The sequence below is a fragment of the Aspergillus puulaauensis genome, chromosome 5, assembly GCF_016861865.1.
Source record: "Aspergillus puulaauensis MK2 DNA, chromosome 5, nearly complete sequence".
NCBI lineage: Eukaryota > Fungi > Ascomycota > Eurotiomycetes > Eurotiales > Aspergillaceae > Aspergillus > Aspergillus puulaauensis.
In genome coordinates this window covers 3,536,223-3,563,161 of record NC_054861.1, presented here as the reverse complement: position 1 = coordinate 3,563,161, position 26,939 = coordinate 3,536,223, and the positions used below count along the sequence as shown (strand labels likewise).

The window sequence follows — 26,939 nt, the reverse complement described above, 5'->3', positions numbered from 1 at the left end:
TTATAATGACGATGGAGGGGTTGAACCTGACAACGGGCAGAGAGAAGAGGATAGCTGATAATGGTGGTTGGAGATTGGAATTGGGAGGAAAGTGCTTGAATCTGTTGATATCGGATACAAAGAATTAAGGTTGGAATGGAGAGGTATTGCTATCTTTATATAGACGACGAAAGCTGATGTGATGGAAAGAGTCGGTCATGATCCAGGGAGTGGGCACATTTGTGAAGGTTCTGCTTGGATAAGCTTTCGCAATTCTTCAACATCATCTGCGTCTCCAAACCTGCTTCATCTAGGTATCAGGGAAATAGGCGTTTGCCACACATACGAGCGGCGAACTATGCCATGAGGGATCGGCAAAACATGGTAGATGAAGTATAGTAGATTGGTTGGTCAGCGGGTCATCTCAAGACGATAGAGCTGCAGGATGCAAAATGATCGTTTGCCGCGGATTGTGGGCAACTATTCGCATTGGAATAGTGGAACTCGCAACAACGATCGGATCAGGGGGATCAGTTTGCCACACCATGAAGCTTTGACTCGCTGGACCTGGGGCTGGGCAGTAGTATGATATGCTGTGCCTAATGATAGTCTGGTCCGGTGGTACAGCCAACCAGGGGACCATCAATGGTGTGTAGTCTTGCTTTTTCTCTCGCCATGGTTTTCTTTATCCCTTCGGCCGAGCCTCGGCGAACATTGACCGTTCCCCATCAACCCCCTTGATCCTGCAGACCCTTTTTGCCCATCGAACGGCGCTTGTAGACAAATTGTGCGAGTCGCTTAATCCGGCTGCGTGGATCACAGGCGGCATTTGTCAAGGCCATGGACGAGTCAAATTCCGGGATCTTGGGCCTAGCACGCATTATTTTCGGGTACTTGATCCATCCACAGTGTCGGTCGACTCTCGAACGAATCGCGTGGCGCCGGAGTGTTTATCCAGATTATTATAACCACGTTCTTGATAGCAAGGGTAAGATGCCTTCCATCCCTTATAGTAGTCCATAGTCGGAAAGTGTATCGAGCACTCTTTTACAGCGAGATTGTGCCATCGTCTTCACGGGCAGCAAAGCGAGTGGGAACGCGCGGTGGACTGAAATTCAGCCTCAACACAAAGACTGGCGTTGCTTCGTTGAGGCGTGGAAACCTCTCCATCCCGCCGATTGGCATGTATTGCCATGTTCGTCGTCTTGCACGGAATTAGAGTTCTGAAATAATCCTGCCTGCTCTCTGCCCTCGCCCCTAACAGAACTGGAACAGCTGGAGATACGTGAACTATCGACGGGGCGGGTTTGAGGATGGAAATTTGCGGGTAGTACGGGGCCCAAACGGGAAATGACGAGCGGTGGACCAGTTGCGGGCCCGCAGACCAGGATGAGATGTGACAGCCTGACCCGACAGGCTCATCCCTGTCTCAATCTTGTTTGCGCCACACCCCTGTAGCCGCATACGGTGTATCGTGGCGCATGACCCCAGTCTGTTCTTCTTTGTAGACTGAATCGAGACCCTCGTAAACAGCTCGCAGCTTCTGCTTAAACGTTGCTGCCTTCTGTGGCAATGTTCCCAGTTTATCTGACACGGAAAACAGATCTCAGGATGCAAGCACGAAGGATCTACTATCCGCAAGGTAAAGTAAGGACCGCTTATTTGGGTGGCACGCAAGAAGGATGTGGAGGTTCTGGATCACGCCCGCGTTACATGCCTTTGTTCGTAATGGATATCACCTCGATCGTTGGCGGCTGAGGTAATGTCAAAGCTCTCTATACGGCTTCCGGTTCTCTTTGTTAGTAGCGCAACACTGCTGTACTGGATCAACACCTTCAATGATACCATCGCATGCAAAACCCGTGAGAGTAGGTTTACTCTGGGTCGAAAAGCAAGGAATCGCTAAGAAATGGGGTGTACTGTGTAGTATACCCATCAATTTGACCAGCCACATCTGTGTGGCGGTGCTATGCAGAGAGTGGCGGTGTAGTCAATTGAGCAGTGACATCCATGATCCGTCAAGGCCCCATTACAAATACACACTCATCGAACATGAAACCCGGTTCGGGGACCAAGAATCGAAAAGTGCGCAGCAGACCCCGAGACCGAAACTTTCTGACAATGACCAAGCTGGTCTTTCCACCGCGATTCCTCTTCATACGGGTGCCCAACTTCAGCACACCACAACATATTGGCGCCTATGCCTCTCTTGTTTAAGATCATCGCCTGTACTCCGTAAGATCCTACACGATATGCAGATCCACTCGATCGAGGATTCGCAATCTCGCATAATGCATCCTTCGCGCAAGATCGGCTCGAACGTGGAAAGAATATCACTCTGGAGCATGAGGTCGTTGATAGAATCCTATTTGCCAGTGCTCCACCAAAGCAGCACCTTTCGTACTGGTCCGGTCGTCCGAGTGGATGAAACTACGAGTTGATTGGTGTCACCCGCGTGGTCGATAGTCGGCATTGACCGAAGCCCTACGGGATCGTTTAGCTCTATTTCCCAACTTGTCGCTAGCCGTTCGCCCATTGAAATGGCTTTGGTGGTGGCCCAAGAAGTTTGTCAACCGAGATTTCAACCGAAATATTGCCCCGCATGACATTGAAACAAATGCATGATGACCTCGTATCAATCTAGCTCATGCACATCGCAAAGCTTTCCAAACTGGAAACGTACCTTTGTAAAGCTCCATCCGTGTCATACCAATCAGCATTCATCAATATTGTGGCCTGGGTCACCGATGCTCAGACAGTATTTGGATGCAGTAGATGATGATGATTCTGGGGATTGGGCATGTGGATCGACCGAAGAAGGGAACAAGTATGCGAATAAAGTCAGCTCCATAAACTCCAGCGACCAGACGTCCTGCAATGGGTATAATAAGTGACTTTTTGCCGCCGTTGAGGCTTCAGAGTACTAAACATGTGCAACAACAGTACTGGACTAGATCAAGCCAAAGCCCGGGGAGGCGCGACAAGAGCTGGAATAGCAGTCAGTAAGCCCCGAAAAAAAAGAAAAAAGAAAAATCCCAGGGCTTATCAAAAGGACATGCTAACAGCGCGGATCAGTGCTCTTTTTGCAGAGTTAATGGCTCGGACTGGACTTGAGTGAATAGTGAGGCATCACTGCTGTACGAGGGAGGAAGGAGAAGTGAGGCGGCAGAGTGAGGCAGCAGAGTGAGGCAGCACACTCAATCACCTGATATAGCACAGTCTGCATTTAGAGCATTAGACTTCCAATAAAGGTAACATTTGCAATGAGCACCGGTCCAATGCCGATGGTGTTCAGCTTGGCGAGGAGATATACTTCGCGGTCAACCATCCAGGGACAAATTGGCGTCGCGGGAGGGAATAACTCGGGCATAAGAGCTGTTATGTACCTGAACGGGGATGGCTGCGAAGTGGCCGGCGAGGAAAGGCCCTCCTGCCCTCTACGTCGCCCATCCATCGCGATGACACTCTCACTCCGACACAATAGAGGCCCGACAAACATATCCACCTTCAGCCTCCATATTGTTATCAGAATGCCTACCTTACTGCGTGAATCTACATTCATCAGATGGCACCTGTCCTTTACCGGCCTCCACCTACGACTCTGATCCGCCCAACTCTGATTGCACCCCCAGTTACGCCTGTCCAGGCCACATCGTTTATTCCCCGCAAGCTTTTCCTTCAGCTACTCGCTGGAACAGTCGGCATCTTTATCCTTACCGTCCTTATCTGGAAACTCCCTCGCTTCCTTCGTTCATTTACAAAGGCCAGAGTCTTGAGAAAGGGAAACCCCCCATCGACTCGCTACGCAAAAACCTGGTACGGCTGGGTGCCCTCTCAGCGACACGAGGCCAACAAGCAACTTGTCCGCAAATTTATGGCAAAGCTACGCAGTTGGACTTCTTGGAGCTCAGCGAGTACCGATATCGAATGGGTATGGTGGGATCCGGATCCCCGTCAAAGAGAACTCGGTGCATATCCAGAAAGAGCATATCCAGAAAGAGCATATCCAGAGAGAGAACAACACCAGGTGCCTAAATGGAATACATGCTATGATTCTGAAATGGCTGACGCCATATGGAACCATACAAGTCCTTCCCGTCCTATGCCTAGATCAAATCCTGGCCCAGGGTCAGCCTCCCCTTTTGCGACTGGAGCACTTTTGCCTCCTGTTGGCTCTCAGTCTCTGGCTACTCCCATTCGAGGGCCTACATGTACAAATGGATCTTCACGGGAAGGCCTCCACAGTAGGCTTTCATCGAGATATTCTACAGCACCTCGGTTACAGCGTGCTAGGTTTTCTGAAAAGCTCGGATCAGATACAAGCTCACATGTTGTACCACCTGCTAGGCAAACCTTCCGCACGTTCCCGCGGTCCCCCCTTTACCAGAGTACCAGCCGCGTCCCGCTGAGATTTATGCATTATACCCAGTCGTCGCCACACAGCTTTTCTATGCCATGCCTTGCGCAGCGTAAAGGTGACCCGATACCCACACATTTATGTCGAGACTTGAACCCTCAGAATATCGGCAGTGAAGAATCCATTCCTGATATATCGCCAGTATTTCGTCGCTCGCGCAAGTACCAAGTTTGGTCTGCTCGGATGGGGGTGCAGACACTCAAATGCATTGGATACAGTACTCACACTCTCCCCGCAGGACCTCCGGGAAGCCCGCAGTCTGCATTATTGAGGAGTCTCTCGCTCGATAGTACTGCATTTGAACGTGCATATCAATATCAATATCAACAAAATCGAAAATGGACATCATCCTCGGATATTAGCGACCTAATTCTCTGCAACTCTGAGCACCAGTTCAAGGTCAGGCGACATGCATCTTTGAATGGATACAAAAGTGACATGAATGCACGGAATCAATGGAGTTCCTTGCCAATCCTGCGCGGTCATTCGACTCCATTCCGTCGTCCAACACTTCTTACCTGGCAAGAAGATTCAATGGGAATTCCAGCTTCAGCCGTCAAGACTCAAACAAAGGGCAAGAAACCAGATCTTCAAAAGAAGGAGCGCTCCTCTATAAGGAGAATGCCGCATTTTGTAACGGAAACCAAAGACTGGAGCAGTTGGGAGGTGCGATTAATATCCAACTTGGACCGGAGACTGGAGTGGATCTCGGACCAATTAACTCCAGGGCAACGGCCATTTCACTTCGCTCTGCTTGCAAATCATTGGTTGAATAGAAAAACCTGGATCGTTTTTGATCCAGTCTCCCGCGTCCCCACTGAAAAGAGGCGACTCTGGGGGGATCCGCGATTCAATGTCCCATATCCAGCCCCAAAATCAGCTCTTTCCCGGGGTCCGAAGTATCCCAACCCCAGTCATCGGGCAACCCAAACTCCCAAGATCAGCTCTTGGAGACTTGCCGTAAATAGACATAGGATGGCATCCGGGCTAAAGCCATTCACTAAGGGAATTGAGCTCTATGAGAGATCATCTGAGGACCCGCCGGATGGTAAAATCGACCCAAGCTGTTGGCTTATGCGACGACCCCCGCAGGGACTCGGTCTATCTGCTCGGCAGCGAGAAAGGTATTATGAGGGTGGAGCGGGTTGGCAGGAAAGGTGGAGTGACTGGCAGAGAATCAAGCCCGGGTACCGGATTCGCAAGGCAATATATGAAGGCCGAGTAAATAGGACAAGGGCGAAGGAGATTGCCCATGGCGTAGCTCAATATTGCCGACAAGTTACTTCGAGATTCAATGATTCTGATGCAAATCGCTGGCTGGATGTGAGAGAAGAACTTCCGACAGACGAATCGTCCTGAAAATGTATATATTCAAAGAATAAATAACCCCACAGACATTGCTGAAAGTGTGCTCCGTGATACAATGCATATTCTGAAACTGGCCTCACAAGTTGCAATACAACCAGACATTAGAGATCCGCCGATCAGGCCCCTACGTCAATTCATGAAGCCATCCAGGTCCATTAGTTACCCAATCCGTCATGAAACTGAAATCAAAAGTACTGTGGTTGAAATCATATTTCATGCAACACAGCCTCGGCATTCGACGAGATCGTCCCATGGCCTAAAGATACGAGAATGCGGTGGAATAGTTCAGTCTCAAGCATAGGCCGCGTCACCCATCCTTCCTAGTAGTCATAGATATTGAACTAGCTCGCTGAGTTGTATAAACGGCGCCAAGACACGAATCTAGGACTTTGAGCCCTGAACTATACGGCTTCCAAGACTCGTAATTTTGTAAGAGAGAAGTCAAATACCCTTAGGGTACTAGAAGGAAAACCGAGGCCGTCTGAAATGGTTATATCAGAGTAAGCAACAAGTCATCCCTATAGCTGGAAAAAAGCGGTTCCGCGCCACCAAGAAGCATCAGCTCCAGAGGTACCGGGAGTATTGCGCTCTCAACAGGGAAGATGTCTCGAGCAGCTCGAGGCTGACGCTATCTTTATCCCTCCACACGGGTTGGGTGGTCATAGTCTTCATACAGCTATTTGCACGTCATCCAGTCCGGGAGACCAGCTGAAAGGACGATATGGTATGATGATTTGCGGATCCAAGCTCGCTATTCATAGCTAGAGATTTTCGGATTGCTAGTGCCAAAATTAGATGCAGAGGCGGCTCTTTCGTTCGCTTCGCCATGAACATCTTCAGCGCCAGTCAACGTTCAGCGAGAAGTAGATGAAGGGTTCCAAGACTCATTTCTAGACGACAGATGGATGTGCAAGGCACCAAAGAGACACAATAATCCTTTAGGTATCTCGCAGTCCCTAGAAGAACGGGCGTTATCTCCCTGATGATGAGGAGTTGGACCATCCATAGTGGCAAATCCTGGCGGATGCAGACATAGGGCCAAAGCTAGCAGGGCCTAAAGGTAGAAATACACTTCCATATGATATTTGGAGTTGGGAATATGGATAGGTAGATGTTTATATCTTATATGTTACAGGTGATACGGGTTTAAGCAGTCTTAACCTATTCTCAAAGGTATGCTTTCAAAATTGATGATGATACGCCAAGCTCTTGTCCTTCATCTCGCAGCGATTCCAAGCAAACGCACTGCAGAGACGGACGCGAGGAGCACTCGATAATGTTTGACAATGCTTAACCATGGAACATTGCAAAGGCTAGGGTACATAATGCAGACAGGAAGTGATTCTTTGTTTCCAAAACTCCGTAAAACCCCATATATTCTTTCGTACCCCGAGTTTCTCCTCTAGCGGCAAGTGTGGCGGTACAAAGAGAGGCATATAATACAGTGGTATCGTAATATCGATGAAAGGTATCCGATAGTAGAAGGTAGCTAGTAGGCGAGGTAGGGCGCGATGTCGTTTAGAAACCCGGGGGGTTGACCCGCTGGCTGACTCTCGTCCATTTTGGTAGTTCTAATTTGAGTTCCTGTTAGATTCCATGCAATTCACATTCCCGGGCCTCTGAAAGCCCTCGGCCCTCGAAGAAAAGGATGGTGCAGGACCAAGCGGCATGGCGTAGTATGACTTACTATGAATGCCCTTGCGGTACGTCTTCTCCTTCTTGTCGAAAAGGGTGTATTTGTCTCGTGGTAGCATCTCCTCCTCTCGCGGCATTTCCTTGTGCCATCTGTCGATTGCTTTTGTGGACTCGCCGTTTCGGCGAAGAGCTGTACTAAGGGTGTCGACTACGCGGTCAACAGCGCGCAGACGCTTGCGTTGGCGGGTTTTCTGGGGCTGTGAGATGCGCCATGGGATTTTCCTATGCGAGAATAGGTATTAGAGTCGGCCATATTGTATTTAAATCCAGAGGAGGTCGCGTGTTCAATGGGGGTGTGTCGAGACCGGAATGGCAGAATCTGGCAGCGTGCAGGGATACGGAGAGGAAACGTACCATAGAAGACCCGAGAATAATGGTGACGAAGGTTTGAACATCTTTGCTCTATGATGCGAAAGCAGGCGGTTGTAGAAGTCGCTGTGATGGTGAACTTCGAACTTCACGGAGTCCTGCCTGCACGGAAAATCCCGTCGAGGTTTCGGGTGGTCCGTGCTCCGTCAACCTCCGCGGCGCAACAAATTCCCAGAGGCCAATGATGTTGCCGATTACTCTCACGCCCTTCCCCCGGTCTTCTGCACCTCGTCGACAGTGCTGCATTCCACTCCCTTCTTCATGGTTTTCCATTGCGTATACTGCCTGGTTGCGCTGTTCGTTTCTTAGACTTTGTTGCACTTCCTATGGATACCCGATAGAACCGACACGATGTCGCGGCAAACAGATTCTGGTGCAACGGGCGAGAGTCCCTCTCTCTTTTGGAGGTCGCTCTCGGCCACCACAATATTGAGTGTCGCGGGGTTGTGCCGGTCTTTCTTGTATGGGTGCAGTTATCCCGAGACTCATGGCATGGAGCAGTTCCTGGAGCTGCTTGAGTCGAGAAAGGATGCATCGCAACGCAAGAAAGGTTTACTTACAGGTACTGGCATCTCCTTCTGTTTGCTACGCGACGTGAACTTGTCTAACGCAATATATTATTATAGTCTCCAACCACATTAGCGTGTACGTACGTATATGCGCCTCACGACCGAGGCCATTCGATTCTCTACATGCTCATACGATAGCGCTGACCGGCTCGCGACAGAATGGATGACCCGCTGGTGTGGGGATTTCTCCCCTTGAAGTACAACTTTGGGCTCTCATCGTCGAACAGAAGATGGGGGCTTGCTAGTCATGACATCTGCTACCAGACCCGGTATGGGCCCGTGTTAACCTGTCGGTAACAATTTGATCGCGCCGGCTAACTCTGCGCGTTGGCAGACCCTTGGCCTTGTTCTTCACAATGGGCCAGCTACTACCTACTCATAGATCTGCCCATTCGAAGCACGGTGGTATCGCGCAACCAGCTGTGACCCAGGCGATTCGACTCCTATCTAAAGGTCCCTTCCCCGCCGAACCGCACCTTGCTTTACCCGAGCGTCAAAGCTGGAGCTTGCAAAACGTCTGCGTTGATCCCTTTTCCGATCTTCCTACGGCTTACACCACGGATGGCCATGATTCCCACCTTGCGCCATCCGCATACTCCTGCAATTCTTTCTCCTGGGTTCATATTTTTCCAGAAGGAAAGATTCACCAAGCTCCGTCCAAAACTATGCGATACTTCAAGTGGGGTGTTGCTAGGTTGATACTCGAGGCGAGCGAATGTCCCGACGTTGTTCCAATTTGGTTAGAGGGATTCGATCAGGTCATGCACGAGAGCCGTGGGTTCCCGCGGGGTGTCCCGCGACCTGGAAAGGAGGTCAGTGTGACGTTCGGGCAGAAGGTGGATTCTGAAGCGGTCTTTGGCGAAATGCGCGGTCGATGGCAGAAGATCAAGGCGAAGGCTGAGCTGGCTTCTCCAGAAACTCGCGATCTTCCGCTCGGTGCTCTGAGTGACGAGCTTCTGTATGGAGCGGAGGCCGTCGAGTTACGAAAGGAGGTAACGAAGAAGGTCAGGGATCTCGTCCTTGAAGTCCGAAGGTCTCGGGGACACTCCGATGAGGATCCTAAGGCAGGTCTTGTCGAAACGTGGATCGAGGAGGGACCGAAGCGTGAGGGAAAGATGGAAGATGAGTCATGGGTTCGGGATGTATGAACTTCAACCTACTGTAAATTAAGATGCAACGAGATAGACACAATGTACAAAATCAAATTAGACTTGAGAAGCGCAAAGCCAGAGAAGCTGAACTTGGTGTGCATGAAGTATGGGGCGAATTGCGCGATGACTCCTACTCCTGTGATGACTCTTGACTCCGCCTCAGCCTCACTTTCTTAGTGTACCCCTCACCGTCATCGTTTAACTCCCCAGTGTGCCCTTTTCCTTTCTTTTTCTTTCAATCACCTCAAGCACCTATGCCCAAGAAACACCACAAGAATACGTTTTCAAAACCCGTCAGCACCCCCCACCATACCTTAGCCACTTCGAGCCCCCGCAGCAGCCAGAATGATCGATTCCGTTCGCCAGCCTCGCCGAGCGGGGAACCCGAACAACCTTCAGTCAACGACCTGATCAGCCACCTGCGCCGGACACAGGTATCGCCATCGTTATCTGGTAACAGCCGCAGTGTACCCCGACACATCGTACCTCGGTCTGTCCACCCATCTTTGCGGAATTTGCTCGAGCTCCCCGAAACTCCACCACCCCGTCCCCGTCCAGATGCTCGCCGCACTACTGTCATCGGCGGACGGCGACCGAGACGGACAGCTGGCCCGCCTCCACCTGAGAGCTGGCTTTCGGGTGATACCAGCGCAGAAGATGCTGAGAAAACTGAATTGGACTCCGATGAAACGGCGAAGGTCATCCACCGCCTTGAGCGCCTACCGGGCAGGGAGTTTCCTGTGACGGGGAGCTTCGTGCATACGTTGATGAAGTCAATGGCCATACATTGGGCATGGCATGTCGCATACGATGGGCAATTCCTTGGCTTATTGCCCACACATATTAAATTATTATTGTTGAGCTATGTTGGATACTATTCCGGGGAACAGCCTCTGGCGGGGTTGATGCGCGGTCTCAAGCCCCTGTTCGACAACTCGGCTGCGTTTGACAACGAGGGCCAGGATCGGATGGCTGACGGCGATTCAGATGTTACGCATCTTGATCTCAGCGGCGCAGTAGGCCGATGGATTTCCTTGAAGCAGCTCTCTATGGAACTATTTCTTCCCAAGAAGGCGCCTTCTCAGAAAGACACCGCGGAATCCGTCCCTTTGTCTTGGGAGGATGAATACGAGGATGGGGCTGACGCCGGTCCCGGCAATGCTATCCCCAAGACATTGCAGCACCTGCGTTTTGAGAACCTACAGTATTTATCTTTGGCACATCCCCACCCATCGTCAGTAAACTGGAACTCGCTTATCAGCCTGCTCTCTCGTCTGTCAACGATCACACACCTCTCTCTAGCACACTGGCCAGTCCCAACGGTTACACCGAATGCTATCAATGCCAGCGTCAGACACCCAGCGCATAGATCTCTTACCTTCGCCTACGGTGGCACCGACTCGTACTCCGCAATGGAGAACAACTGGGCCGAATCCGCCGGTATCCTCCGCAAACTTTCACGAGTGACCTATTGCCTTAAGTGGTTAGACTTGGAAGGCTGCGGCGACTGGATTCCAGCCCTCAATTGGGAAGGTGCCGGGCCCCAGGGCGAGACATATTCAGCAGGCCCCGAGTGGAATGGGTCATGGAGAGACATCGAATGGATTCGTCTTGGGCCGGGATGGCTTCCCCATGTCGATGACACTGGGAATGTCACAGATAGCGTGGTGGGTCTTGCATCGGAAACGAATGCTCCCAACCCTCGATCCCTAGCCTCTTCTGCCTATGCCCCAACGGCAGTCGCATCAACCGAATCATGGGACGTCGATGAAGAACGTCAAAAATACCGGATGGCAAAGGAGCTAGAGCGGTTCCGAGAGCAAATGCGTGCCGCGAAGGAAGTCCAGCGGCGGGTATTGCGGACTAGGAAAAACGGGCGTGGGAAATGGGTCCATTTCTCCTTCGGCCTGGAGGAGTTGGCAGATGATGTTCGAGAGAAACTACTTGGGCCGGAGTTGAGAGATACATTCCTCTAGATGGTTCTTGTATTATATTCTCTTCCAAATATATATATACAAAACAACATTTGATGCTTCATCTCCAACCTTGCGGCTCGTGGTTACATTTATATGCAATTTTACTGTACAAACTGGCCTGGAGCGTTAATCTATAAATGTCAAAATCGATTCCTATATGCATAAAAATGATATCATGTGCAAATTTTCCGCTTCTACAAAATCACAACTGCCCTCCTTCCCTCCTATAGAGCTAATTATTTAGATGATTCACTTCCTCCCCTTATTAAATGTCTTCAACGGATCAACCTTCCTCACGGGCTTCCCCCTGCCACGATTCCTATCCCTGGCTTTACGAATGCGATTATCACCCATCTTCCTAAACCCAACGAACCCAACATCGTCACTCGAGATACCCTTCTTCCCCTTCGCCGGCATCAAATACTCAGGGATGTGCTTAAGGTGGGGCTGAATCCGCGCTGAGCGCAACTCGCCATCGTGACGCAGCTGTCTCAGCTCATCGGGATTCTCCTCGAAATGACGCTTCAGTTTCTCGCTCTTGACCAATTCCTGGCGGATCTCACGTGCGCGGGCTTCCTGGACCGCAAGGCGGGTGATGGAGCGCAGGGCATCGGACATACGGTACCGGAAGGCATCGACCTGGGTCATGTCGAAGTGGTAAGGTTTGACCTCATGCCCGATTTTGGACTGGCGCTTGACGATCTTCTTAAGGACGGACTCGTCGTGCTTTGCTGTGGGGATTGAGGTGGGTTTGTGCTTGCCAAAGTTCTCTGCGGGGACGACGAAGGAGAGGGCCATTCCTGTTTTGCCGCCGCGGCCTGTGCGGCCGATGCGGTGGGTGTAAGATTTGGAGGTGGTGGGGAGGTCGAAATTTAGAACACAGGCGACGTTTTGGAAGTCGATACCGCGGGAGATGCCGTAGTCTTTTCCCTTAGAAGTAACTTTGCGACGTTTGTCGGAGCGGTTGTTGGAGGTTGATGGGGCTTCTTGTTCGTCTTCGTCGCTTGAGGGGTTGGCTTCGTCTTCGACTGCTGCTTCCTTGGATTTTCTTGACGATTTTGATGCGCCGAGGATCTCTTGCTCGTCGGCGGCAATGATGATGTCGTAGACACCCTTGTTGAATTCTTCGACCACGTGAATACGTGAGTTTACAGGCAATTCGGAGTTCAGAACACAGCTTTTGATTCCGAACTGTTCCAAGAACAACTTGAGACGGTAACTTCGGTCAATATCTCCGACGAATATGATAACCTTGCCCTTGATCAACTGTAACTTGAAGATGACATAGGTGAGCAGGAATTTCTCATCCTCCGCGCATCTGATTTCAACGTTAGCTCACGAAAATCATTGCAGACATAACCAAGATTTACTCACTTGACGACAAACTGGCTAACACCGGAACCTTGGTCATCCTTCTCCTCCAACTTCAAAACTACCGGGCTGCGACAGAACAAACCCTTGAGAGTATCCACCTCCGCGGTGAGAGTAGCACTCATAAGGAACGTCTGTACACCCCGTGGGATTGCTTTGGACAATGCATTTATATCATCCTCATAACCGTACGAAAGAACCAAATCAGCTTCGTCAATGACAAAATGCGTGAGGTTCTCCAAAGAAAGTGCCGACGTTCCAAGATTGGCGATGACACGAGCAGGTGTCGATACGACAATATCGGGGTAATCTGCGAGCATTGACTTTTGAACGGCATCCGATACTTTCTGTGTCAGATTCACCGAGCGAACATCCTTCCCGCAAAACGCAGCGAATGTGGTGACGACCTTCTGGACTTGCTCAGCGAGTTCTCGAGTGGGGACGAGGATGAGGCCGGTAGTAGCCTTTAGTGAGGGGTCGATCTGTAAAATGTACGATTAGTATATACTTGAACACCTTCTATAACCTGGATATAAGAGAAAATGTGGAGATTACGAACCGCCTTTTTCTGAAGAATAGTTTGCAAAATCGGAAGGACGTACGCGGCCGTTTTGCCAGAGCCGGTTTTTGCACGGGCTGTCTTCGTCAGTACCCTATACATAAAATCTGTACAACCAACTCGACATACCTAAGATATCCTTCCCCGCAAGGGCAAGTGGAATAGCCTTCGCCTGTACCGGGGTGGGCTTGCTGAACTTCTCTTTAACCAGGGCTTGGCGCAGTCGGGGATCGAGGCTGAGGTTTTCGAAGTCTTCTGTGGTATCGGCGTCCTTCGTCTCCTTAGCCTCGGCAGGCTCTGGAGATGGGATATCGTTGGCGTCTAGCTTCCGCTTCATTTTTTCTGTCCGTCAAAAGAAATGCGCTGAGAGAATGGTTCCAGAATCAAAGATTCAAGGCGGGTGAAGTTTTGCGTCAGAAAATCTGTATGGCGGTGAGCTTTCTCGCGGCAGTACTTTTAGCGTCCCCACCTCTTGGCCGGAGTTACTCTATCGGATTTAGCGTTGGTGAGGAGGAAGTATATAAACTTCATGTAAACAACTGAATTTCATTCAACGACTAGACATTCTGGTTATACTATAAAACGCGGTGACGCAAGACAAAGCCTGAAGCATCAAAGACCGAAAAATTGGAGAGCTGCCGAATACCAATAACAACGTATTGTGTAGCTACTGCCATCGCAAGACAGACATTAGTTGTGGATCTTGCAAACGTATGTTCTCAGTCTCATCAATCGTGCGAATCGTATTTTCGCAAACGTGTTGTATAAAAGTGTAAAAAAAAAAAAAGATCCAAAGTTGGGTTTCCGTTAATATTTTGCATCTCAGCGCAGATATACACGGACAGGATGAGCATAATATTGGTTGACATTAGTAAACCAAGTTGTTCATTTCGTCTCTCGTGTATTGTATAAATCTCGTCATCGATTTGCTTGTTATTCTTCCGATTGGAAGCACTTTGACGTTATGTTCCACAGTGTGTATTTTGCCAAAGTCCAGCCTCGACATAGGATTGAGTGTTTCATCATACGACTCAACGGCCACCTCCAGAGGCTCCTTAATCATACGTGGCTCGTTGGCCTCCCGGATGGGCGATGTACCCCGCGGGTATACAATTGCATGCGTGTCAGGGTCCACGTTTGGCTTTGCGACACCACGGTTGCCATACGTACTTATGGGGCTGGGCCGCACGGTCAGTCTTTAATGGAATGAAGGATGAGACACTGGTCACTCACAAGCAAAGTGACTTCTGGCCGGTTGTGCTGAAAACGACCATACGGCGAATAGCGCTATAAATCGGCTCATTGAATCGTCCTGTAAACGTCGGGCCGTGGGTAATAACGGTTCCGTTCCCGTGCCCGTTCGACATTCCATAGTTCTCGTGCCATAGTATTGCGAAGATCTAATCATAATTAGACATGACGAAAACGACGGGCCAGCCAAAGCCTTTGCACATACCTTTCCAGTGGTGTAGTAGCTTCTTGGTTGCAAAACATATCCTGAGATAGTGATTGTTACTCTTTGTTCTAGTGAGGTGAAGGGAAGGCCTTACGTGGATCCAGTGTAGAAATAACAGCAGGATGCTAAATTTTCATTAGGATAAGTCGACCAAATTTTACAAAGGACATTGACTCACACCGTCGAAAATGGTTGACTCTGAACGACTCGACCCTCTTCTGGGGCTGTGGTGGGAGTCATACTGTTGTGGAGATGTCAAGTCCATGTTTGGATCAGGGGGTTGGCCGTTTGGGGGTGGATATCCCTGGTAACTCCCAGGACCGGGTACGCCAGTTTGGCCAGACGATAGACCATGAAAATCATCAAAGGGTGTACCATAGTGGTCTTGACCAGCATGACCCGGGGCATGCATATACTGGAGTTCTCCTGCACTTGGCGGGATCCTTCGAAATTAGCATACAAACAAAGTCAACATCAAAGCCTCAATAGCGCCACTCACTGTTGAAGAGGCTGCCTAGGTAACGCCGAAGGTTCTGCATTAACGACACCTCGTGGTCTCTGTGCATCGGGGTAAGAGTCGCCGGGGTAGCCCTGAGCGTAATATCCCGTAGACTCGCGCGAGCGTGAGCCTAGCACGGGGTAAGCTTATTTTCCCGTTCACAGAGAATCGTAACTTACCTCTTGGGCGGGTAGAGTTGCGCTCATCAGAGCGATAATCGTCGCCATATCTGGGAGGCATGTTGAGAGCGGCACTCGGGCTTCCCAATTGTGCGAAGCAATAAATTGAAGCGAGACGCTATCCCGACTCTCCAACCCTTAGCCAGGATGCAGTGAGGAAGTGCGTGCGACGAAAAGTCGACCCGGCTGAATCACAACACATGCTTTATACCCTGGTCCCCCAGCTCTCGAGCAAGTGGCAGTCTGCATTTCCGGAATAGAGACGAGATGAGGCTCTTTTCAAGCGACAGCCCCCGCTTTGGGAGTATGGAATGCACGTCCATCCTGAGTTGTCAACACATGACGCGAACAATGGCCTGCTAGGCCGGCTCGTGGTTGGGTCGAGGGAGATAGTGGAGGGAGGGGCCCCGATGCCATCGGACGGGAGGAACGGGGATTGCGTCCACTAGTCCCGGAGCTCCCCCCACGACTCAATCACACTCGACGCTCTCCCTCGCTTCCCTCCTTTTCAGCCCGGATCAAACGGAGTCAGCTCGCTTCCTGCGTCGTGGTTCGCTGCAACTCGTCGTCATCGCCCGTGATAACTGATGACACCCTGGGCTGCTCGGCGTGATCGGATACTCCCGCATGCTGCGACATGAGACGGCAAACACTTGAGACGCTTCCATGGTCCGAATCCTGCTCGTGATTTTGTGAGAGATTCGAACGGACCTCTTTTGGACGGTTCTTCCGCCTATGAGATGCTATGATATCCTAAACCTTGCGCAGAGCGGCCAAACGACGTGTCCGATGCAGTCGCGAGGGTTACACATTGAGTCACGGCCGTTCTTTGTGCGTTATTGGATAATATGACATTATTTGCTACTATTGCAGTTGGGTTGTCGCTTCCCAATATCAGGCTGATTACCCAAATTTGGGAGGCCGGAGCAGGCATGCGAACTTTACGAGGTTAGGTAGATGAAAACCGCGTCGCTCTGACGGAGGAATCCGTTAACACCTCTACATTGCCCGCGGCCTCTGAGCCACCCCCTGGACACCCAGAAATCTGTTTACTCTTGACGTGCTCTCCACGTGGGTCGGCCCGTAGTTTCTCACCCCCACAGCCGGTGACGCCCCTGGGCATGGGGCCACCATGGTTGACTTTCGAGCCCCCGACGGCGCATTCTTGAACTGGCGCACCATAGCAACAAACTTTAAGAAGGGAATGGGATGGGTAAGGCTGTTTACTTCAACGCGCCCCTTCCTCAGTACTTCAACTTTACGCTGGCGCGACACTGCTGACAATAATGTTTGTGGAGGCGCTCCAGTATCGGCAGAATAGCAAGACCGAGTCCGCACTTAGGCTTGAGAGCCAGCGCAGTGAACCTCGCCCTGATTCAACCGGATTTCTGCATATCAGCGGGCCCGACGCGCAAGGTGTTCCTGCCTTGCCTACATATGGCTCCCAGCAGCACTCACCCGGTTCCGAGCCTATTGGCCCAGCGCCGCCTGGCTCTAATAATCAGGAAACTGACCAGGGACAGGGCGATGAACAGGAAGATCATAATGTACGCACCACAAGCCAGGGGGATATCTCGAGAAACGCCCGTGAAGCGCAAATCGTGAACGTCTATAAAAGGCTCGATGACTTCTCTGCATTACGAGTACACGCCCGCCAGTCACGTATGGCGCTTAGTTACAAGCGAGAAGACGAAATGAAACTTAGAGTGGAGCTTATGAAGCGTCTCAACGCCTTCTTTGCCAACTTGGACCACCCCGAGGCAGAACCAATTATGCAGGAGTATGAGCTTCTTCAGACAACTGCAGAAGAATATGTGAAATTGGAAAATAGTTATCGTGAAGAGGAAGATAACCTGGAAGAGCAAGAATACATTCTCAAGATGTCCATGGAAGACTTTGCCGGCTCGTTCAATAATGGGGGCGCACCAAACTTCCAAAGTGATACACGATTCTCAAGCCCGGGCACAGAAGAGGAATCCACGGACGAGACTCCTAGTCATGTAATCACTTACCTGACCGGCATAGCGCAGGAACGGATGCTTCAAGACCAACTTGCAGAGCTCGAATCAGAGTGGTACATGGCCAACGAAAAGCAGGCACAAAGGCAGCGGTTAGACTTGCCCCTAGATCAAGAATCTGCAGATTTCTTGCAGACATTTGAAGAAGAACACAACAATACATGGAAGGACCTAAATAATACACAGATGGATGTGGACGCTTTCCGCATGATTTGCCTAGAGCAAGATCATAAGCGCTTCGCTTATCAAGATCTATCTTCCCTCCACTCTTATCATCCGTACATGGGTGGTCAAATATGGGAGCCGGAACCAAACCCTTTAAAACTTCCACCCCAAGACTTGGCAGTATTCCCGGAGGAAACCGGTGCACTATCGCTGGGCAATAATGAACATTTGGAGATAGAAAGTGGTATCCCAGAGATAACGCCAAGAAGCCAGCACCAATTCAACCAAGCCCTCCAACAAAAGTCGTCCATCAGCTCTAACGAGTACATGAACAAATGGATGCTCCACCAGCTTCGAATCTCATCAGTTGGCATATGGCGCCTTACTCGCTCGCCTCTCTGGCAACCCCTTCGCGAGCAAGGCTGGCAAGACCAAGATATCGGACAGGCTGTGCTCGATACCTGGTTCTCCGATGAGACGGCGCTGGCGCCCTCATCATATAACCCGTATTTAAATAACATCGACGACGGAGAAGATACCGTAGTCGGATGTGCAACGGGTCGCAAACCGGACGTGGTGATGAGAGCCCAGTCTTTACCCTCACCACCATCTTCACCACGAGCGTCGGCCCCGAAAGTAGGCAGTATGCGGCCGGGCTCCAGCCCTTGACGTTGGCTTTACTTTCATTTCCTTTCCTTTTGTTTCATACATACATTTTCTTGAGACTTGCATACTTCTTCCGGTCCATTCATTTTTGCTGCGACTGTATTTTCGCCATCTTTTCTTTTCATATGTCATCTGCATCAACCGTCATCTATATACAAGGGCAAGCATTCGGAGGGTTCATGCATTTGTTTAGGGTGCTTCCAGTTTTATTCTATTCTGTTCAAGGTTGTCCTTGTATTATTAGAAGAATATTTATCGGCTTTCGGTTCAGCATCTTTAGGTAGTAACCATTCACAATCAGCCAGCGGTTTAAACTAGGGTGCCTCGAAACAAAAAAACTACATAACGCGACTTTCGTTAGATGCGAGAGTTCGACGGAAAGATCTTGAGTGTATGTATGCCTAACTAAGTACAAAGTACGTAAGGAAACCTACGGGGGAAAACCACTTTAAATCGTAGTGCTATCAAATAATACAGATCCCGATTCCATATCCATCCATCCCCGTCATAATATAAACCATATAGTAGATAAAGCAAGAAAAAACGACTCCGGATGAATCTCATTCCCGTAACATAAACATAAATCCCGGATCCTCAATCCATTGTTCCCATTGCGCTCGTAAAGTTTCTAGACATATCAATCTCAGGTAACCCAATCAGGTCGATATTATTTACAATTTGGTAGACAGGCAAGTCAAGTGGAGATTTGCTTCATGAGTACCGAGTCTCCTCAGTCGCTATCACTCAGACTATCCCTCCGCCGGCTACGGGCTCCATCGCGGCGGTAGCCCTTGCTGAGACCGGGAATTGGGTGGTGGTAGCTGACAGTGCCGATGTCTTGTTCTTCAGTGTCAACGTTTGAGTACTGGTAATCTGAGCGGGCTTGCGAGTTTGAGGAGAAGTCGAGGGGTTCGGTGTAGTGGCCACGAGACTCGCGCTTACGCGGACTGCTCTGGCGAGAAGATGACGTCGGGGGTGCGCGACGTCGTTCGCGGCGGCGGTTGTGTCTGCGGGCTGATGGTTCACGGACCATACGTTCTGTTGTGGTCTGGCTCATGGTCTCTTCCGAGCCGGGGGCGAAGGAGAAGTCTCGCTTCTGATGAGAAGGGCGAGCAGGCTCATAGGCGTAGTCGCGGACTTCGCTCATCTCGCTTTGGTTGTAGTGCGTAGGTGGATTCGAGGTGTCGTAGTCGCTACCGTAGTATGTGCCATCTGCTTCGCGGTTGATGCCACCAATCTGAGCAGGCCTTTCCTTGCGGTAGGCACGGACGTCCTCGTCCGCTTCGCCCTCATACTTTTCGTGCCTGCGCTTGCGGCGGAATTTATCGCGAAGGTTGCGCTTGCGTCTCGGTTCTTTCTCGGTGATCGTAGTAGCAGTGTCACTGTATCCAGGAGCGGTGTCGGCCACGGTGTAGCCATCGTCGGTGTAGCCTTTACCAACGATGCTACCTCCACCTAGCTTTGTGCTCTTTGTAGCATTACTAAGGGTTCTCCCATCAGGACCCTTTCGCCGCAAAACAGTTGACTTATAATCTTCCCAATCACCCTTCCTCCAAATGAATCCGCCGTCCTTTGCCCAGAAAAAGAACCAAATGGATGCCAGGACAAGCGCTGCTCCCAGAATAGCAAACAAAGCATACAATCCGCGCATGTTTATGCTGCTTGGGTCCATTGCACCCTGTCCTGGTTGGTACGTTCTGTCCGCATCACGCACGACCAGTGTATGTGTTTTGTCCACTTGAGTCGTCGGTGTCACGGCAAGATCGCTCTCGAGTTCTCGTGGGGAATTCTGATGGATGCCGCTGAGAATGGATCGACCAAGAATGCTGGGGAACCACCCCGCCTGCTGGACTGGAGGCATGGTTGCTAGAGCTGTCAAGAGCACGCAGCCCAAGACGAGTCTCCGGTAGTTTCGTTAACGGAAATCCCAACAACTATTCACCTGACAAGAAAAGACCCGTATCGAGAGGCAGATTGCGCGGTGTTGTTCGCGATCTCCAGCCGATCGGTATACTTCGTAGAGCAGGTAAATAGAATGTGCAACTAAAGGCAAAGCAGTCAATGGTTAGGTCAGTAAGTTGAACAATGAAGAAAATCAAGGCTCAAAAATGAAGGTATTACCAAAAGAAGAGAGAATGTAGTCAGGAAGGCATCGAGAGATCGGGTCCCAGCCCGAAAATGCGGTGGTTGGAGGAAACGGAGAGGCTGGGAATGACGCTCTTTTGTTTGGGTTGGCGCCGTGGCCGGGGTAACAAGCTGACTCAGCTGTCTTATCGACCACGCTAACCCGATCTGGATCTACGCCCCCCCCCCCAGTCAAGACTGGAGACGATTCAGAGCCTTTCTTCGCTTCCAGCCACGAGGCCATGGTAGCTAATCGAGATTTACGAGCCAGCTAGGCTTGGAGATAGGGTTTTCGACCCAGCTAAAGGGCCCGTACTCGGACTAGCTTCGTACAGCATTTATCGACCTTGATGACTAAAATTTAACCACACAAACAGTCTACGCCGGAGTATTTTGATGCGAGTGCATGTGAGGACTTAGGACAGTTGCAAATCCAAACAGCGTTCTGCAGGCGGTCTTGGACAAGTTGCACTGCGCACATATTATATTAAGCTTACTTTGGCGAGAAGAGCACTCGTCAAGCCATGTAGCGGGGTCGATATCGCTGGGCAAACTTTATCTATGTAACGCATACTCGAGATCAGAAGCTTTGACGGCGATGGAGATAATCAGATTAAATCCACAGTCCCCGACGAAGCCAAACTCTAGCAGTGTTAGGTCCTTAAGCAGATAAGGCTTGACGATTAAGCGGTGCGGGAGACAGCATGAGAGCAGGGTTCCTATGCGACGGAGGCGACAGTCGCACCGGGGAAAAACACTGCATCGAGATATCGCGCTCGATGCTGTTGAGTGGCAAATTGGCAGGCACTACATTGTCGTGACTCACATTGACACCTGTCTGGTGGGCATTGGGCAGGAAATTAGCGTGCAGGAAGGCAGGATCATGGGGCAGGCTCCATCATAAAGTACGCAGTGTGCGGAATGGGAGAAGGGGAGTTCTCTGATTGAGTCTCCATATCTCGACAAGCCGTAGCTTGGTAGATGAATCAATTGTTGGGATAGAATGACGTAAAGACAAGTGCGAAACAGACGATTATCAGCCTCAGACAGACCCCGCCATGGTGAGGACCTGGAGGGGCCATGTTGGGAACTTGGAGTCGGGACAATAAGTCACCTCAAACGACTCCAGTGTCTAGAGACACTGCATCAGAAATTGTGGCGCTGGTGAAATTTCGCTCCTTGGGGAGGCGAAGATATCTTCAAACACCACGGGGGGAAGCTGCCGTGGGATCCAACCGACGAGTGGACGGCCAGCATTCCCTGTCATGAATCTCACCAAGTGGGCGAATGGAGGGCCGGTCCGACTCCGTTGCAACCATTCCGAGCAGCTTGTCGGGTGGAAATTTTCTAGCGTTCTTCTCAGACTTCTATGGGGCTCCGTTCACCGAATTGTCCTCCACTTCGCTCATGGATCCAAACGGAAGCCAAACGCAGTGGAGGCAAATGCTATTGGGCCGCAACAGCCAGTCCGTCGGCCGTCGTGCATGTCTTTGGGCAGCCAGCACGACGGGGCAATAATACCGGCACAGTAAGTGGCGTAAGTGCTGCAAAGCTGGTCTGACGATGTTATTGTTGACTGTTGAGCTGGCGGACAGGAAAAGAAACAGGATGGATGAAGTTGAGCTAAGAATGGGGCCGGAGTAAATAAAAGTCAGTTGTTCCATGGATTGTTCCATCTGCGATCCACGGCTTCCGGTTGATCCAGCGGGGTTGCCCTGTTATTTCCACACCTCTCACCGCTTGATTCTCATCGTACTCTTGTCCACTGGTGAATGAATAATCTGGATGAATCCTATACTTCTGTATGGCCTTGTACTCTGGAGACCGTGCAGTCATACGTGCATTCATATCTCCGAGAATCTTCTGGAGACGGAGTTTCCTTGCATACCGCGTCAACCTTCTCCTCATACTCCAATCTATACGAAAGTACTGTCGAGTCCGAGCTCGTCGCATCTTGTTCCATACTATCATGTCTCGGTCTAAGGTGTGTTGGAGTAATGACGACACTGGGGAGCTCGATTAGTGGCACCGTGTCGCATATCGAGATGTAATGTCATGGATGTGCCCTCTTCTCTTCCCTGCTTGTAAGCAGTAAACTCCGCTTCCACGAAACTCGAAGCGAATGCGGAGTATAAACTTCGCCCTCTGTCTCGAGTCGTCACATGTTGGAATCATGAGCCAAAGCACGAGCCGTCGTGTAGAGTTTCACAATCGCCATAGAGTTCTGCCCCCCGGATGGACTACCATCCTAGCAGTCGCTGGTCTGATATGCCTTCGTCTCACAAAAACGCTCAAAACTCGCGAGCTTTGGCAATGATCCATTTAGTGAAACCACAACTTCTCGGGTGTGGATAAACTGGAGTGCGTTTCATTGATGGACGGACATTCTCTCAGCCCCCGAGTCGAGTCGGAGTATCCATCATCGCTGCGATGAGAGCGCGCGATTGAAGCTTCAGGCCCTCCATTATCCCTCCAGACGGCTGAGTCGGTGACCCCTTGCGTCGCCAGCCCGTGTCTGTGACGGTATGGTCCCTGTCAGATGTACGCTGCGCCGAGTGTAGTAGAGTAATGCCACGCCGATTCAGGTAAGGTCCACGCCATTCTGGGGTATCCTGGCACGTTTGGATTCCCGAGCGACAATGAAGAGTGGCATTGATAGCTTCACCTGATGAGTCTGCAGCATCTCTGCTGTTGTCTAGACACGGCGCGTGGTATGGCTGCCTATCACTCGAGGAAGGTCGGATTCGATTCGGCCACGACGGTGCGAGCAAGTATATATAGTTGGATAGACACTGCAAGTAATCCGTACGATACACCGATGAATACACTATACCTACAGCAACAAACAATCAGTTAGCGGCAGATCAGGCATCGCTCGGCAGCCACTCGCCTCTCATCCCCACCACCATCATTCGCCCTTCCGGTTTTTGTCGATGGTGCTGCTCCGGCAGGAAAAGTGTGGAAAAGTCGTGGAAAGACGAGGTATTATTCGTCATCCAGAGCAGACTTGCCGTTTTTGCATCTCCGAAACGAGGAAGACGTCCAGCAAGGGGGAGTTCGACGGCAAAGCTCCATGGGAGAAAAAATACTCCTCCGGCTAAGAAATACCAGACGATCCGTTTTCTCGCGACAAGGGCAACATCATTATCATTATCGCGACTATTATTACTCCGCTGGAGGGAGTTGGGTTGCGACTTAAAACTGGCGTCTGCGCGAGCCCACGGCCTCGCCCTGCAGTTTCTTTTCCCCTCTTCTCCGTCCGCCGTCCATTGCTGCCTCACTCTCACTCTCGCCGGCCACTGGTCGGTGATCTTCTTCTTATTTACTGCCTCGTTTACCTCTTCAGCCTGATCCGGTCCTCTCTCGTCTTCTCGCATTCTTGCTCCCTCCCATCTCCACACCGGACCCCACCTGGCCCTGTCTGTTCTCTCCGTCAGGCCCAGATCCAAGTCCAACCCCTCCATCAGTCCAACCGTCGTCGGTTACACGCTGCTTGTCTGCATTCACACACTGCTGCAGCCTCTCGACTTTTTCCTCTTTGAGCCATCCACTCACCGTTTGCCAGCCGACTGCTGCAGCGCAAGCGCGCTTCCTCGCTCTTCTTTCCTCTTCGCCTGATCCGTTGGTGGATTCTGGATGTGTTCCTGTCTTGTCTGTTCGCTTCCGCCCGCTTCGTCTTTCCACCCACTTCGTCGCTAGTCCTGCGCCAAACTCTCTTGACCAAACACCTCTCTTTTTTCGATGGAGATACCGCTATCTATGGACGACGCTGCATCCACTGTTCATCGCTGACAATCAACGATCTAGACGCCGTCATCAATTACGCTACGCCCAACTAGCTGATCTGCGCCTCTGGATCCTTTTTTTCACCTTGCGACTCTCCTCAGAGTGTGGGTTGCTGGACCAAGCCAGGAAGCGGGTGAAAGCACCAAGTGGGAAAAGCACAATTCAGTTGGGGGAAAAGAAAAAAAAGAAAGTAAAATAAAAAGAAACGAGGAGGAAAATTTTTTCTTTGACTCATTTGGATGAGCAGCGGCAGCACTGGCTGCTGTGAGTGACCAAAAACCCCCGAAGCCCTGTCGGGCCAACACGTTTCACGTCATCCACAGTGCCTTCACCAAAGCCAGCACCCCCTCCCGCTTGGGGACCCAACTTGGGCCTTGGCCGCCGCCAAAAAGCCATGTCGAGGAAAGTTCCTCACGCCGCCTTCGTCGAGGAATATGATGAGGAAACCCATGTTAGCCTCCCGGAAACTCGTCAAGTTGCCAACGCCACTGCAAAACGCTCCAAGGCAGACATAAGGAAGCCGGCCAGGGAGCCCTTCGTCGAGGCTGCCAGTGATTCAGGCTACTCGAGTCGCACTGCCGCCACCGTCAACAGCGCCCAATCTGTCCCGCCGGCCCAGAAGACTCCGGTCCCTCTTAAGGTCGACACCTCGCACAAAAGAACCGAGCTTGAGCGAGTTCGTTCGCGAACAAAAGACCGGCCCAAAGAACGGCCGCGGGATCGCAGTGCTCGTCCATCACGCGACGACAAGATGCACGCGGGGCCCTTTTCGGCTGGATATCCCCCGGTCCACGTTCCACGATCTCCATCACGATCCCAAAGACCCGAGCAGATCTATACTCAACAGTATCCGAGAAGCCATTGGGATACTGACCGTGGCCTATACCATGCGTCAACACCTGTTGAGCCACGACAACGGGAATACCGGTACCACTCTTCGCAAGGGTCTTCTTATGACTTCCCTCCACCGTCGCCGTCGCCCCACACATCGCGTTACCCCCCATCGGCCGTCGTCCAGGTCTCGCAGAGTAACCGCCCGCCAGGTCGGAGTGCTCGTTCGAATTCCTATCATGCCAACAGTCGCCCTGTGAGCTTTCACGGGATGATGCCGCCCATGAACGGGATGATGTACAGTGGGTCTCCGATGGACCGATATGGCCACGGTCCGCCTCTGTCCTCCTCAGCTTACTCCAATTCTCCGGTGTATCCTCCGGCGCCTCCTTCGCTCTACTCTCAGCAGTCATCTTACTATCCTTTTCCCGGCGCCGCCAGCCCACCTGAACTTCACGAACGTTCATTGTCCCGGCCTAGGGAGCAACAACGTTCTCGACGTCCGTCTGTGTTCGAGCCTCCCCCGATTGATTATGGTACATCTGAGGAAGAAGAAGAGGATGACGACGAGGACGTGGAAGAAGAACCGCCGGAGCCAACCCCACCTCCCCCACCTCCCGGACCGCCCCGTCAGGCCCGACCACGGCTCCCATCCCATTCCCGTAGCCGTGGCGAGGAAGACTACTACCAGTACCAATCGATGCCACCGCCACCAGCACCAGCCAAGAGCAGGGCCCCTCCAACCATCATCCAGAAACAGAAGCGACCTGAGTTACCGCGAAACCCAGCAACCACTGCGTCTGTAATGTCTGAGCGTCGTCCTTCGCGATCTCTTGACATGACGGACCTTCGAGATGTTCTACCCGAGTATGGATACCGCGGGCCAGGCGGACAAACTGTGATACCTGAGCGGAACCGGAGTCTCCGACGTCCCTCCGTCGCTTACCACGACTCCGCCAGGCCAGGCGGTCCCCAGGTTGCTGTGGAGAACTCGACTCGGCGACGTCGGCCACCCACTGTCTACAACTACTCCCCGAGTGACGAACTCGAGGAGAAACAACGTGATGTGGAGGAATACCAGGCATCGCAGTCCAGCAAATCCTCAGCCGTCCCAATGTCTCTGAGCGATGCGTTGTTGAAGGCCAAGGCGAATTCCCAGCATGCTGGGAGTGATAGCGGCAGTCAAAAGAGTCGGTCAGCCAGCAGCCGAGGTAGCGGCAGTGATGCTCGGACTCGGTCTGGTGGAAGCGGTGTTTTGACTACGACTCGGCCACCTGAAGACGACGATAACATTATCATGACGATGAACGGGGTCACGATGAGCTTTACCCAAGAGTCTGTGGGAGGCAAGCGCATCAGCGTGCGGACCGGCCAAACTGGAGCTGTTGAGTTGAATATCGAAGGAAAGCGCCCCAAGAAATACTTGACGGGTGGTTCCGAATATACAACCACTAGCAATAACTCTAGGAAAGGCGACCGCAAGTCTGACCGCGCCAGCCGCCGCTCTAGTCGCTCAACGTACACCGGCGGTCGTTACTAGTTGTCTTTGTCGCATTGACACCTGAGCTTTACCCGATAAGAAGCCTGACCGAGAAGCTAACTGAAGAGGACGGGACTGGCTCATGCGCCGGATTTGTCGAGCTTCTCCGTGTTCTTGGACGGGCGTCGGTTTGGGTTACTAGCAAACAGGAAACGATGCGGAAGAGCACGACGCCACTTCACTTGTCCGATTTTCTTTGGGAACAGCGAAAAAAAAAAGTT

At 51.4% G+C, this 26,939-nt stretch overlaps 10 protein-coding genes across 10 annotated transcripts; 5 read left to right on the top strand and 5 right to left on the bottom strand.

The window, feature by feature from the left end:
- Positions 1-4,039: 4,039 nt before the first annotated feature.
- On the top strand, positions 4,040-5,755 carry APUU_51349A (uncharacterized protein; the record flags this gene model as incomplete). The annotated part of the gene is made up of 1 exon (XM_041706447.1): positions 4,040-5,755. One exon carries the CDS (start codon positions 4,040-4,042, stop codon positions 5,753-5,755), a length of 1,716 nt encoding a protein of 571 aa, XP_041558832.1.
- Positions 5,756-7,282: 1,527 nt separating this feature from the next.
- On the bottom strand, positions 7,283-7,854 carry APUU_51348S (mitochondrial 54S ribosomal protein mL60; the record flags this gene model as incomplete). Its single annotated transcript, XM_041706446.1, has 3 exons — positions 7,283-7,335; positions 7,452-7,681; positions 7,814-7,854. The coding sequence occupies 3 exons, from the start codon at positions 7,852-7,854 to the stop codon at positions 7,283-7,285; spliced, it is 324 nt and encodes a 107-aa protein (XP_041558831.1).
- Positions 7,855-8,179: 325 nt separating this feature from the next.
- Positions 8,180-9,545, top strand: APUU_51347A (tafazzin; the record flags this gene model as incomplete). Its single annotated transcript, XM_041706445.1, has 4 exons — positions 8,180-8,390; positions 8,455-8,473; positions 8,556-8,666; positions 8,732-9,545. The coding sequence occupies 4 exons, from the start codon at positions 8,180-8,182 to the stop codon at positions 9,543-9,545; spliced, it is 1,155 nt and encodes a 384-aa protein (XP_041558830.1).
- A 257-nt stretch (positions 9,546-9,802) lies between these two features.
- APUU_51346A (uncharacterized protein) lies at positions 9,803-11,524 on the top strand (the record flags this gene model as incomplete). The annotated part of the gene is made up of 1 exon (XM_041706444.1): positions 9,803-11,524. The coding sequence occupies one exon, from the start codon at positions 9,803-9,805 to the stop codon at positions 11,522-11,524; it is 1,722 nt and encodes a 573-aa protein (XP_041558829.1).
- Positions 11,525-11,773: 249 nt separating this feature from the next.
- Positions 11,774-13,791, bottom strand: dbp9 (ATP-dependent DNA/RNA helicase; the record flags this gene model as incomplete). The annotated part of the gene is made up of 4 exons (XM_041706443.1): positions 11,774-12,842; positions 12,899-13,377; positions 13,455-13,531; positions 13,584-13,791. 4 exons carry the CDS (start codon positions 13,789-13,791, stop codon positions 11,774-11,776), a joined length of 1,833 nt encoding a protein of 610 aa, XP_041558828.1.
- A 531-nt stretch (positions 13,792-14,322) lies between these two features.
- Positions 14,323-15,649, bottom strand: APUU_51344S (uncharacterized protein; the record flags this gene model as incomplete). The annotated part of the gene is made up of 7 exons (XM_041706442.1): positions 14,323-14,632; positions 14,688-14,854; positions 14,911-14,951; positions 15,005-15,035; positions 15,089-15,353; positions 15,410-15,539; positions 15,589-15,649. 7 exons carry the CDS (start codon positions 15,647-15,649, stop codon positions 14,323-14,325), a joined length of 1,005 nt encoding a protein of 334 aa, XP_041558827.1.
- Positions 15,650-16,874: 1,225 nt separating this feature from the next.
- Positions 16,875-18,440, top strand: APUU_51343A (uncharacterized protein; the record flags this gene model as incomplete). Its single annotated transcript, XM_041706441.1, has 1 exon — positions 16,875-18,440. One exon carries the CDS (start codon positions 16,875-16,877, stop codon positions 18,438-18,440), a length of 1,566 nt encoding a protein of 521 aa, XP_041558826.1.
- A 727-nt stretch (positions 18,441-19,167) lies between these two features.
- APUU_51342S (uncharacterized protein) lies at positions 19,168-20,298 on the bottom strand (the record flags this gene model as incomplete). The annotated part of the gene is made up of 1 exon (XM_041706439.1): positions 19,168-20,298. One exon carries the CDS (start codon positions 20,296-20,298, stop codon positions 19,168-19,170), a length of 1,131 nt encoding a protein of 376 aa, XP_041558825.1.
- Positions 20,299-22,184: 1,886 nt separating this feature from the next.
- APUU_51341S (uncharacterized protein) lies at positions 22,185-22,532 on the bottom strand (the record flags this gene model as incomplete). The annotated part of the gene is made up of 1 exon (XM_041706438.1): positions 22,185-22,532. One exon carries the CDS (start codon positions 22,530-22,532, stop codon positions 22,185-22,187), a length of 348 nt encoding a protein of 115 aa, XP_041558824.1.
- Positions 22,533-24,741: 2,209 nt separating this feature from the next.
- APUU_51340A (uncharacterized protein) lies at positions 24,742-26,718 on the top strand (the record flags this gene model as incomplete). The annotated part of the gene is made up of 1 exon (XM_041706437.1): positions 24,742-26,718. One exon carries the CDS (start codon positions 24,742-24,744, stop codon positions 26,716-26,718), a length of 1,977 nt encoding a protein of 658 aa, XP_041558823.1.
- Between the last annotated feature and the right edge of the window lie 221 nt (positions 26,719-26,939).